General features: G+C 38.8%; 1 protein-coding gene across 4 annotated transcripts in view; it reads left to right on the forward strand.

Moving 5' to 3' along the window:
• Fstl5 (follistatin like 5) overlaps nucleotides 1-4,701 on the forward strand; it is an 829,526-nt gene extending 824,825 nt beyond the window's left edge. For all 4 annotated transcript variants that reach the window (XM_070012485.1, XM_070012487.1, XM_070012486.1 and 1 more), the window contains one exon: nucleotides 1,854-4,701. In XM_070012485.1, the coding sequence (XP_069868586.1) occupies nucleotides 1,854-2,556 (703 nt within the window). In that variant the 3' untranslated portion in view covers nucleotides 2,557-4,701. The remainder of the gene's footprint in view (nucleotides 1-1,853) is intronic.
• Nucleotides 4,702-14,083: the final 9,382 nt, after the last annotated feature.

Here is a 14,083-nt window from a genome sequence, read left to right on the forward strand (position 1 = left end):
TTAATGTTTTTTCTTTCATGCATTTTTTTCTAACGCATTTATAAGATTATTTCTTTGTTGCTTTGTATGTCCCTCCCCCACAGTATAACCCCTGCTTTCACTATATTTGATGTCAGTATAACTTGTGGAGGAGATGGGGAAAAACAAGTCGTTTAAGGATACAGTTGGACGTGTTGCAACAATGAGAAGTACAAGTTGTCATGTCGAAAACAAGATTTAGAACGTTGGTGCGGGGGGTGGGGGAGAGGGGGGGAGGACTCGATGGGGGGTGGGGGGAGAAGCTTGGAAGGGATGTGAAGGGTAAACAAAGGAGGAGGCTGCAATGCTTGATAAGAAATGTACGCATTATCCTGCCCATGTAATTGTAACCCCTCTGTATAATATGTTCACAAATAAAAAATAAAATAAAATAAAAAATAAATAAATAAAATAAAATAAAATAAAATAAAAAGAAATTAACTAAGCTCAGAATGTTGCATAGTGGTAGAACAGTTGCCTAGCATGGATGAGGACCTTCATTCAACCCCCAGTATTGATAAAAGCAAAATAGGTAAATGAAATGAGTGAAAACACACACACACACACACACACACACACACACACACACACACACACACACACAAGCCTTTATGTTTGCTGATAAATATCAGGTAAGCAATCTTATTCAGAACAGGAAGTGTTCACATATAATGTAATGATTCCTTTTTTCCCTTATATCTTAAATACCATATTTGTTTTTTAATTATGTATATAGCTTAAAATTATTTTGCTTCCTCAAGTATGAGTTTTAGCTCTTTGGATATAGAGAATGATGTACGTAAAATAGGAGGTAGTTTGCTCAGAAGATTAATTTAAATATGACTGCTAGTAAATGCTTATTTCTTGGTTTGGAACTTTTCCTGTCCATGTTTCCTCTTTCTTATTGTAAAGGTGATGTACAGAGGGGTTACAGTTATCCAAGTTAGATAATGAATATATTTCTTTTTGAACAGTGTCACACCCTCCCTCAGTTTCTCTAGGTTTTTCCCCTCTGTTCCCCTGATCTCCCCAAGTTGTATAGTTCATTTCCACCATAATGCCTAGTGAGTATCACTGTTTAATTGGTTTACCCTTTGTTCCACCATTTATGTGCTTTCCTTTTCCCTCTCCAAATCAGGTAAACTTAAGTCGTAAGGAAACTCAGTCACAAGAAACAGAGAAACCACCACTTAACAGGTCAAATTATGAGTCTTTATTGGAGAGCCAGAGGACTATTGGTGGACTTGTCTCAAAGACAAGCAGCAGTGAATGAAGCTAGCACAAAGCTTATATTGGCCCAAATCACAGAAGGTTGTGGACTCACACCCAACAAAAGTGTTGTACATGAGCAAAGCAAAGCAGATGAAGTCACTTAAATGTAATAGAAAAGAAAACCATCTAGGAAAACAATCAGAGAAAATCAAGGGCCAATTATCTAGGGGAAGCATAGACCAGTCTCATTATTTCACTTATATATAAGACAAAGGGTACAGAAATCAAAAACAGTAATAAACAAAGAAAAAAGAAAGAAATTGTAAATAGTACAATTTTAAAAAAAAAAAACCTCTTATCTTCGTTTCTTGGAGTTTACTTCAGTAAGCATCATTTTATAATTATTGAACCCTTGTAATGCTCTCCTAAGAATATCCTCCTTTGGTCTTACTGTGTGAATGTTTAGAATCCTGTTTAATTAATCATGGCCAAGTGTCAATTTTTTGTCATTTACTATCCACTGGGTTTATTTGTAGACTTACAGGCACATTCTAATTATTACAACATGTTTTCTTGCAACTACTCTATAGCTTCGTGTCTAACTTTGGCTTTTGTCTATTCAGGTTTGGATTTATTCTTCACAAGGATGAAGCTACATTACAAAAAATTGACCTGGAAACCATGTCATACATCAAGACAATTGACCTGAAGGCATACACTTGTGTCCCACAGTCGCTGGCCTACACCCACTTGGGAGGGCTCTACTTCATTGGCTGCAAACCTTTCAGTTCTGGAGTAAGTTCCCGACAGCTAGTGGTGGATGGTGTGACAGACTCTGTCATTGGGTTCAACAATGATGTGACAGGCACTCCCTATGTGTCTCCAGATGGTCACTATCTTGTCAGCGTTAGCAACACAGAAGGGCTGGTGTGGGTGCAGTACATCACTATCAGAGGAGAGGTCCAAGAGGCCTTTGCCATCCACACGAACCTGCACATTTCTGACATAGCCTTTCAGCCATCCTTCACAGAAGCACACCAGTACAATGCCTATTGCAGCTCAAGCTACCAAACAGATGCACTCTTCGCAGAGCTCTCCTCAGGGAAGGTCAAGATGATCAAGAGCCTGAAGGAGCCACTCAAGGTACAAGAATGGCCCTGGAGCTGGAAGAACAGACAAATCCAAGGCAGTGGCCTGTTTGGTCAGTACCTGATGACACCCTCCAAGGACTCTCTCTTCATTCTAGATGGAAGACTTAACAAGTTAAACTGTGAGATCACTGACGTGGAAAAAGGCAACACTGTTGTGTGGGTTGGAGACGCTTAAGTAGCCCCATTATACAGGTCCCGAAGGAAGAGTTTTACAGTGCATTGACTTAACAGTACATTGTTTAAATGATAGCTTAACTTTCAAATCTTCTATTCTTCTCAAACATAATTTACTTGGTTGGTCCAAATTAAATAATTGTTTCTGACATAGACAAACATAAAAAAAATTGTTGATAAGAGCAATTCACATAATATTTAATAAGAAATTACAGCAGTAAATAAAATCAAATTATGAAATTATGTTTTCAACCAATAAAATAGGATATTAAATTCTTTACAAAACTAAAGTGCAAGGACTTCCAGATGATTTAAATATCAATTCATTTTGAGGGCAATTTACCTAATTTCTTCTCTGTCCCTTTGCTATGCTTCAACCAGAAATAAAAGTTGTGGAACCTTAAAATTTGAAATTCAAAATATTCTGTCCTGTTCACTGTTTATAATCTTTTGTGCCTTGAATGAAATGTCACAGGAGGGAAAAGAAGGCTAAAAGCTGCATATTAAACACCCTCATAGCTATAAATCTGTTGTCATTAAGAAATAATTAACTTATTTTGTACCAAACCCTGCCTTTAGTCTTTGACCTTCAACAAAATGTCATTTAGCAGCATAATTTAGCCTTAGGTTGTATGTGTGTGACAAACTGCTATTTATACTACAATGTGTAGTATGCTGTAATCTCTGGAGGAGGAAAGATAATTCTGGAAAAATGTTTGCAATTATTTTTTTTTGGTCCAGTTGTGGGGCCTGAACTCTGGGCCTGGGTGCTTTTCCTCAGCTCTTCAGCTCAAGGATAGTGCTCTACCACTAGAGCCATAGCGCCATTTCTGGCTTTTTCTGCTTATGTGGTGCTGAGAAATCGAACCCAGAGCCTCATGCATGCAAGGCAAGCACTCTATCACTGAGCCAACTTCCCAGCCCAATGTTTGCAATGTTTATCTATTATTTTATTTTAAAATCACTAGAGTGCATTGTACTTTTTAGCATAAGTTACTCTGGGATTTTAAGTAGGTACAAATATTTACTTTATTATTATCAAGATAATTTTTTCCATTTATGTAGTCCAGTGTTGCCTAATGAGGAACTTTCAGTTCTAAAAAAGAAGCATTATCAATATCTGCTTGGAGTAAATGAACATAGGGAAAGTAACATCAGGGAAAAACTGACCCTTCACTGCTGAGTTTCCAGGGTTGGGAGAGTCAGTAACAGAAATTGGGATCTAGGGACAACCATTGCACAGTGAGTGAAGAATTATTTTCCTCCTGCTTTTGCTGTTTGACTATAACTCATCAAGGAACTCCATTCCCAATTATTTTCTTAAGTCACTATTGTTCCACTCCTACATAATCCTATAGCAACCTTCTTGCTAACTGTGCTGCAGTTGGAAACCTAACTAATACTCTTACTGGAGACACTACAGAGAAGCAGTGAACAGTTTCTTCCATTTTTCTTAAAAAATAAGAGATGTCCAGTAGAAATAATTTAAAAGACCAGAGAGAAATAAGCAGATAATTATCCAGGCTTACACTAATAGCTTACATGTTTTGAGAATATTTTTATTTGGTTTTCTTTTTATTGTTGTTAATAATGCTAATGGACTGTTCAAATGGCCTCCATTTACTGAAGGTAAGCTAACAAGGTCATTTTTTAAATATAAATTTTACTTAAGCTTAAATTGTGCAAAACTACATAGAATCTTATCATTTTGTAGTATGTAATATCTTATGTGTATACAGAATCCTGAACTGTGTGATACTGATTTCTTCTTAGCTTAAGGGAATATTGTGGGAGGTAGATATAAAAGACAATGAAAATCAGCTTATGTTTTTATTTAGTGAGTCTGCTTTTATTTTAGCAACTTTCTTTCTTGTGAACATGAACCATATGACTTCTCTATGACATAATGATTTAATGTAAGTCTGTCACATACATCCTTCTTTGGTAGCTCACACAACATGGATGTTCTGTCTGTAGAATTTGCTTGATGAAAGGAGAATAAAACTCTTACATTTTAACCCTTGAATATTTGGTGATCCTGTGTGTATACCATATTCTTCTCAAAGCTTCAAAGATAATCTGGGGTTTGCTCAATTGTGAATGGGATGGTATGAGTTGGAGGGAAAGTAAAGTGTCGTGTAATAAAGAAAATATTTACTTTGTTTTCTTATAAAACAATGTAAATTTCTATGTCCCTCCATAAAGCATCTTCCTTATAATTAAAAAATTCTCATTTGATTTTGTGTGTGTGTGTGTGTGTGTGTGTGTGTGTGTGTATGTGTGTGTGTGTGTGTGTGTGTCTGCACACACGTGCTAGTCCAGGGGCTTGACCTCAGGGCATGGGCATTCATTCACCTTGAGCTTTTATTTAAATTTATTTTTCTTTTCTCATGGCTAGTGTTCTACCTCTATAGTCACTTCCAGATTTTTGGTGATTAATTGGAGACCAGAGTCTTATGGATTTTCCTGGATGGACTGGTTTTAAACTGTGATCCTCAGATATCAGCCTTTTAAGGTGCTAGGAATTAAGTCATGAGCAACCAGCATATTAGAATCGAATAACAAAAGCATGTTCAACACAAATGTTTTCTTTTTCATATACTTACATAGAAACAATACAAATATTGTGCCTTATTTATTTTTATGATACTAGCACCTGGTACCTCATTCATTCTAGACAAGTGCTCAAACATGGATCCTGAACCACTTTCTAAATACATTATAATAGTTAAAAGACTGACTCAGTACTTAAGATTCAATTTCCAATACATTTAATATTTGGGTACATTTGTTTCTTCAAAGAAGGATACAAGAAAGCAGAGAATGTAAAGTCAAGACAAATGATGTGGAGATTCTTTCAAACTTCCCTGAAAACAGGTGTATTACTAATGATAATCTCATTGATATAGGATAATGTGTAAAAACTGAACTGGAAAGAAAAACTAGAGGGAGTAATGAGCAACTTCCTTTAAAGGGAGCTGTGATGACCATGAGCAAACTTTCATTAAACAGAGGAAAAGAGGAAGTAGTGGTGAAATAGGGCAGGACATGGGTAAGGTTGTGAAAAAGAGAGAGGAAGCAGGACAGGGAAGGAAAACAACTACATCATTGGAAAGGAATTGACAAGGGTGAAGGAAAAGAGGATTTGATCAAATTGTGGAGGCAGAAAGGCAAAGAGTGAAAACAATTTGTTGCTTTGTATGTCCTTCCCCATAGTATAACCCGTGCTTTCACTGTAGTTGATGTCGGTATAATTTGTGGAGGGGAAGGGGAAAAAACAAGTCATTTAAATAGGGATACAGGTGGACCCATTGCAACAATGAGAAGTACAAGTCATTATGTCAAAAACGAACTTTACAACTTTGGTGGGGGGGCGGGGAGAATTGGGTGGGGGGCAGGGGGAGGATGGGAAGGGATGGGAAGGGGAAACAAAGGAGGAGGGTACAATGCTTGATAAGAAATGTACTCATTATTTTGCCCATGTAATTGTAACCCCTCTGTACAGTATTTTCACAGTAAAAAAATAATTTTTTTTTAAAAAATAACTAAAAAAAAAGAATCTCATGATTAGTAGGCAGGAGTTTCACCTCTTGAGCCATACTACTATCATTTTGGATTATTTTTCAAATAGAATCTTCTACTTATGCCCTGGCTGGACTAGACTACCATCTATCTATGCTTCTCTTGTAACCAGGATGAAAGACGTATGCCCCAACACTGAGCTTTACCTGGTTGAAATGAACTATTCTGACCTCAAACCATAATACTCCTTTGGGCTAGCTAAGACTACAAGCATAAACTATTTTACCTTGCTAAAACTTTACTATTCTTACTAGGATGAAAACTTGAAGAAAAAGAAGGGCAATTAGAGAAAATGTATCATTTAGGTGGGTACTATAAAAAGTCATTTTACAGGCATGGTGACTCATAACTGTAACCCCAGCTACTGAGGATTGGCAAAACATTAATAAAACGCTATCTCAATTCACAGGGTCAGGGTAGTGGCATACAGTTGTCTTTCTACACTCTATGCATAGGCAAGAAAATAATGGCCCATTCTGGCCCATGGACAAAATGTAAGACCCTAGCTGAAAAAAAAAAAAAAAAACTAAAGCAAAAAAGTGTTTAATAAGCATGAAGCCCAGTACTGAATTCCCAGTATTGAATTTCACTACTAAAAGGAAAGTTATTTTGTAGTGTTCAATATTTGTCAATTAATTTGAAATTATATACTAAACAGATGAATTATACTCATTAAGGAAACAAAACCTGGAATGGCAGCTAAAACGTATGAGTGATAAAAGGAGACAAAGATGACAGATCTCACATGTGGCACCATTGGAGAGTCCAAAGCAGAATGATTCAACTGAAAGGTAGAGGATCCAGACAAATTACGAGATGAATTAAGAAACAAGAGCCATGTGCTGAAGGTTAACACCAATAATCCTAGTTACTCAGGAGGCTATGATGTGAGGATCAAATTTTGAAGCCAACTGGAGCAGGAAAGTCTATGAGACTCTTCTCTCCAATTAACCATCAAAAAGCCAGATTTGATAGACAGATAAATTAGGCAAAATGCTCAGGGACTGCACCCAGGCCCTGAGGTCAAGCTTCAGGACCAGCAGGAACACACAATAAAAAGAAGCAAGTAAACTCAAAAACAATGAAACAACAACAACAAAAACACAGCTGTGGATATGCTCCCACATAAGTGACAGCTTGCTCAGAAAATCAATGCCATTTTTAGGACTTAAACTGCTGTTTCATTAATCACAACTATGTGAAATGAAAGCACAGCTAAAAAAAAATTGCAATTTAAAACCTTATCACCTTGAAGATGCAAGGTCCACCTGGGAAGGCTCTTTGTAGATACCTCCCCCCAACCCTCCTGTTTAAGTCCCCACCTAGTACCTGTATTACCTAGGTAACTGGCACACCTGGTGGCAGTTATCTCTCCTTTCTTTGAGGTCACATTCTGGACGACCACAGGTCATGCCTCCCCTCAGACCTTGAGAGGGTCCCAGGCTCTGAGGTCACATCTGCATGACATGGCCACACCTTCCTCCCACCTGGCCATACCTTCCTTCCCCCCCCCTCCCGACACACCTTCTCCCACCTGGACACATCTTCTTTCAGCCCCTTCCCTAGTTAAACCTGGGCTAGGCAGGTTCTGGTCCCTTTTGGTCACATGTATCTACAGCTTGGGCTGGGGCCAGAAGTTTGGGAATAAATGTGTCTTTCTGCCTGAAGACTTCATGGTAGTCTCTTTCATAAGTCACCTAATTAAAATCTAACAGCAGATACCCACTCAAAAGTTCTTTGCAGGTTTTTTTTATGAAATAAATGAATTCAATTAAATTTTATATTCACTTGTTTTTACAAAGTGGGACGAAATAATTAATTACATCTGACAACATCCTAATGTAAAAAATGTAGTGAGGGGCTGGGAAGGTGGCTCAATGGTAGAGTGCTTGCCTTGCATGCATGAGGCCCTGGGTTTGATTCCTCACCACCACATATGGAGAAAAAAGCTAGAAGTGGCGCTGTGGCTCAAGTGGTAGAGCGCTAGCCTTGAGCTGAAGAGCTCAAGAGTTCAGGCCCATGACCGGCAAAAAAAAAAAAAAAAAAAAAAGTATTTTGCTATTCATAGAAACAAAATATAACCCAAAAATTCAATGTTTCACATCTAAGAACTCATAAGAATCCACAGCTAATGTTACTTGTCAAGACACTTACATCCAGACAATTCTGTAAGAAAAAGGAAGCAGAAAATAAAGACTTTTCTAAAGTCTTTTTTCATTTATCCTTTCAAATATACTATACTCTCCTTGCCTTGACAACTTCCATGAAAAGGAGATTTGAACCTACTTCACTTGATTGCGTGGCTAATATTTTACCATTTAGTTGTACATCCAGCCCTGCTTTTTGTTTTGTTTTGTTTTGTGCCAATCCTTGAACTGAAAATCTGGGTGCTGTCCCTGAGTCACTGCTCTAACACTTGAGACACAGCTCCACTTCCAGCATTTTTGTGGTTAAATAGTTAAACGTCTCACAGACTTTCTTACTCAGACTGACCCTGAATCTTGATACAGAAATCTCAGAGCTGGTATTTCAGGTATGGCACCTGGCACCCAGCTTCCAGCCCTCCTTTTTTTCTGGCTGTTTTGTAGATGGCATGGATGGACTTTTTCTTCCCTAGATGGATTTAAACTGCGATTCTCAAGGTCTTGGCCTCCTTCGTAGCTATAGGCTAAGTAGCTTACTGGGTAGCTACTAAATAGTTTAGAGACATGAACCACTTGTTCCAAGCTTATTAAAATTTATGAAGCTGTTTTTGCTAGATGAGATGCTAGGATAAAAAAAATGTTAATTTTGGGGATTCAGTGCTGATCACTGCCCAGGTCACTCATTGAGGTTGATGTGGATTCCGTAGCCATTGCAGGGACTGGGAAGGTCAGGACAGCCATCAGCTAGAGTATCACCATCTGCAATTGTTAAAGAACACAAGAGCTTCTCAAGGGCTGGTTGCCCTTGGGGATGGTTAGTTTATCTTTAGGCATCCTCCTGTATAGAGGAAATGGGTAAAAACTTAAGGATCCTGGCAGAAATCCAAATAGGGGCTGTCTCCCCTATGTTAAAAATGCATCCAAATCCCCTGCCCATGGTAACTAGGGGGTCAGGTCCTCTCCATTGTGTGTCAGGGGGTCCTTCCACCTGACTTGCACTCAGGGCTTAGGGTTTAGTTGTCCCCAGTCAGTTGCCCCTTTTGAAAAATTGAAAATGTTAACTGTATATAGGGGGCTAATTCCCCCTTTTTGTTTTAATTGCTCCTTAAGACATTGCTGATTTCTTTTTTATAATTGCTTGGCCTTGGGGATTCTTGTAGTATGATTAATATGCCATTTGTCAAAAAAACTCTGACATTGTTTTACTGACAAAACAGGGTTCATTATAGGTTTTAACTTGTGCTAGTAGACCCAAGATGGCAAAGCATTGAAGAAAATGTGCTTGTGAATGTTTAGTCCTTTCTCCTGTATGTGCTGTGGCCCAGGGAGAGTTTGGGCCATCCTCTGCCACTGCCTGGCGGAGCTCTTTTAAGATGCTTAGCTTCCCATGGATACCATTCCAAGGGCCTGTTCGCCCCTGATGCCACATTGACCAGATACGCTTGGGGAAGCGAATCCTGTGGCCAAGAATCTGGGCTCTTGGGTGGCCCTTCCTTTCCAGAGGAGGTCTCTGAGTAGGTTACTTCCCCAGCCCTTGGCCCCTCCATGGGGTAGGGGTCTGGGTTTTGCAAGTCCCTCTCGCAAGTCTCGTAGGCCACTGTACCTCCCTTCCAATCAGGGGAATAGGGAGGGGGCCTAGGACCGTGAGGGGCACCTGAGTAGCTGCCTCTGCCCCTGCATGCACAGATAGTGCGTTCCTGGTCAAATTTGACCTGTTCCTTTTCCTTTTTCCTTTTTAAGTCTTCCTGTACTCTTTCTAGGCCTAGTGTTGCCTCCTCTTCCTCCTTCTTTTGTGATATAGCATTACCCATACTTAGGGTTTCACTTACCCCGAAAGACCGCTTAGCCTCGGCCAGTTTCTTTTCCTTTCGTGCTCCACGTATGGCGCCAGATGTTGGGTCTTCATCCATCTTTGGATGGACAGGGTCCGAGGAGAGGTAAGTGCGAAGTGAAGTGCAGCTGCTCGCCCATTCCCCAGCCTCCCTTAGCCCAGGAGACAATCAGGCATAGCGGGGAGTCAAGTCAAGCAGGTACTCGTTTATTAACAGGGAGCATCCCCTTTTTAAAGCAAAAGACTGCGTGGGAAGAGAGGAAATGGAACCAACCAATCACTGAAAGGCCACACCTTAACATGCACCTAAGCTTCCATGAGTTGTTGACACACTGAACCTAAACAAATCCGGCCTTGCCCACTCAACTTCCTTTCAGGGCAATCTTTGCTACCCCCCACAAAAAAATTGTTAATTTTGGGGTTTTCTGTTAATTTTAGGCTTGCCTGCTTATCCTCTTACCAGAAACATCTGATCATTAATTCAAAACTTACAGTGTAAACAAAGTGAACACCAAGAAGCTGAAACATATATTGAGAGGGGAGGTCGAAGGGACAGACAAAGGAGAAAGGTGAATACAGTCATAATATTCAATATACATATGTGAATAACAACACCTGGTAATTTGAGGGTGAGGTTGAGAGAAATGGAAAGAATGATGGAAGAAATTATGTTGATCAATATACTTTGCACTCATAAAATGACAAGTTGATTTGAATACCCTTGGTACATCTACTTAAAGATAGTGAAAACTTGTTTTAAAAAATAAGATATTTTCCCCAAATAATCTTGGGACCTTCTCAATAAATCCCTGTAAAACTTTATTAGATTTATCAAAATGATGAAGGCTATAATGCATAACAAATTCCTAAAGTAATAAGAAAACATTTTTTTCATTCTAGGATCTCATCTTCAGGACTAGGCCAATAGGACAGAATAGAAAAACTACACTTGGTTTTGTCAAAGGACCAGATAATTTAACTTGAAGGGGATAATCTTTTTAACAGATGGTGCTTACTAATCAGACAACAACAGACAAAAATGAATCTAAAACCTAAAATCTCACATAAAATTTACTTAACTTGTTGGTCAATTAATTGTAATAGAGTAAATATAAACATATGTAAATTAGATAAATAATATATTTATAGAAATGTATTTAGAAAAAAACCAGAAGAGAATTATGCACAGATTTCTTTAACACCTACAATGACACAAGAAGGACCATGTTAACAAATTGAACTTCATCAAAATTACTTTCTTTTGTGAAAACCTTTGAAAATTCTAACCATAGATTGTGAGAAAATATTTTCAATTTTTATAGAGAAAAAGGACTTGTATAGATGTGTAAAAGAAACCTAAGCTTTAGTGTTGTCAAAAAAAATGATAGCAAAGACATGAGCAAGCAAGGCATTGAAATGCTATATAGATTAAATATAGCACTTGAAAAGATCTTCCACTTCATTAGTTTTCAGAAAAGTACATTATAAGCTCAACAAGCAATCAGTATATACCTTTTGATAGTCAAATTACAAAATAATGATTACCTCAATTGTTGGCAAGGACATTCAAAACAAATTCAAATTACTTTATTGGATATGAAATTATAGTTACCTTTAGAAATAAAGCTAGAGAGGTGCTTTGAAACGTAAATATAGTCTTAGAATGAAGAATGGAGAACTCCTTAGACCTAAGAATGATACCTATTGCAGTTTTATTTTTAATTGCCAAATGGGGGAAACTTTTTTTGTGTGTGAAAATACTGTACAGAGGGGTTACAATTACATGGGCAAGATAATGAGTACATTTCTTATCAAGCATTGTAGCCTCCTCCTTTGTTTCCCCTTCCCATCCCTTCCCATCCTTCCTACGCCCCCCCCACTTTAAATGTAATTCAATGTTAGACTAGCTAAACAAACAATTCACATCATCCTCATGTAATATACCTCAGTGGAGAGGAAGAATAAACTTCTGAATGATAAACTACTGAATGATAAAAAGCAAGACCTAAGTGACAAGCCTTGGTAAGTTACAGAATGTCAGGGAGTTGCTGGGGTGGTATTTGGGTATAACAAAGATGTAAAGCTAGTAGGAAAGGCCTTTGCAACAACAAAGTTAAATATAATATTGATCATGATTTTAAAAAGCTAAGCACAGGATAAAGCTGAATATAATTACACTTAGACACACACACACACACACACACACACACACACACACACACACACACACACACACACGTAAATTTGTGTATAACTGTAGATATCTGAATTAACTATATTTTCAATCTGTAGTAATTTCCCAGAGTTTGTAATGAACTGTGTCATGAAAGATGGTAATCTTCATGGTGCCGAGGTAAAGATTACCCAGGAACTTTCTGTACATACTTTACAATATTCAGTGAACTTATAACTATTTCCACTTAAAATCTTTTAAATTTTGTATTTTTATTAAATATATATATATATATATATATATAACTTATATTTTGTAAGTGCAGTAAAAAAATTTGAACTTGAAGTTACAGAAACTTTGTTTATGATCTAGACCTGAAAATTCTCTTGTGATTGGAACACTGAGGATAAATGTATGTAAAGGCATATATATATGTATGTATATAATTTTGTATAAATGTATATGCATATGTTTCCTACATTATATATGTGCATATTTTCACACATTTTTCTTATAGATTTATAATGTATACATATATATGGGTATACAACACACAAGTGTGTGTGTGTGTGTGTGTGTGTGTGTGTGTGTGTATGAGGCAAGTGTAATGGGTTGAATTTTTCCCTGATATCCAGTGTCTCACAATGCCACATTCTTTTGAATAACGGTCATTGCTGGTAAAGTAAGTTAAATGGTATTGTACTGGAGCAAGATGACCTTACTTCAAGATTGTAGAGAGCTGCGAGAGGCCGCACCTGGAAGATGGCGCCGGCTTCCGCCCTCCGCCTTCCCGATGGTGAGTGCTCTCGTGGTAAACAACTCCTTATATGGCTAAGGCAAAGAATCTGGCTTGCTTCCGTGCACCTGAACCTATTGGTGGTTCCCACGTGGCGTATCAGGGTTGGCTACCCAGCGGGTACTTAAGGCTGTGGGGAATTCTCCCCGGGGTTGGGGTCAGAAGATTACTCAAAGGTCCTGAATAAACTGCAGAGAGAAGAGTCCGGTGTCGCATCTTCCTTGCTGGTCGAGGCGGGTAGCGACACGTGGTGGCCCGTACGGGGAACTCAGCCATAACCCCAACGAGGACTCAGAACTCTCTGCGGTCAGGGTGGTGCACCGGTAAGTTCCCAGGTAAAAGGGGAATCCGCGACAAAAGTGGGGGTAAGTCCCCAGGTAAAAGGGGAATCCGTGACAAGAGCGGGGAGTAAGTTCCCAGGTAAAAGGGGAATCCGCGACAAGAGCGGGGGGATTTTTGCTCTTCTCGGTAGATAAAGAGAGAGTGAGAACCCGGGACTAGTCAATAGAGTAGCCAAAAGTGAAAGTAAAAGTTTGTTTACCAGCTTTAAATGTTTAAAACATGGGCGCTTCTTCTTCGCACCCAATTTTTTTGGCTCTCAATGAGCTACTGCACTCAAAAAAGTTAAAAATAAAAAAGAGTACTTTAGAGAGATTTTTGAATGAATGTGACATCGTTGCCCCGTGGTTCGCTGTCTCTGGAAGCCTCATGGTGGCCTCTTGGGAGAAACTAGGGAGGGACCTAGATTTTGCCTCTGAACAAGGAACGCTTAAGAGCAGAGTGAGACCAATATGGAAACTGATAAGAGGCTGTCTCGAGGACCAGCGTTGCAGTGAGGCGGTAAAGAATGGTCAGGTCGCCCTAGAAATGCTGCAGGAAGAAAGATCGGAAAGGGCAGACAGCGAAAAGGAGGAGAGCAGGGGGGGGGTTATACCCCGATTTTGCCAAACTAGAGACCTCTGAGTCTACAGACTCAGAGGAACTACAATCACTCATAGAACA

Source organism: Dipodomys merriami, unplaced genomic scaffold, assembly GCF_024711535.1.
Source record: "Dipodomys merriami isolate MVZ:Mamm:240054 unplaced genomic scaffold, mDipMer1.0.p SCAF_9, whole genome shotgun sequence".
Classification (NCBI taxonomy): Eukaryota; Metazoa; Chordata; class Mammalia; order Rodentia; family Heteromyidae; genus Dipodomys; species Dipodomys merriami.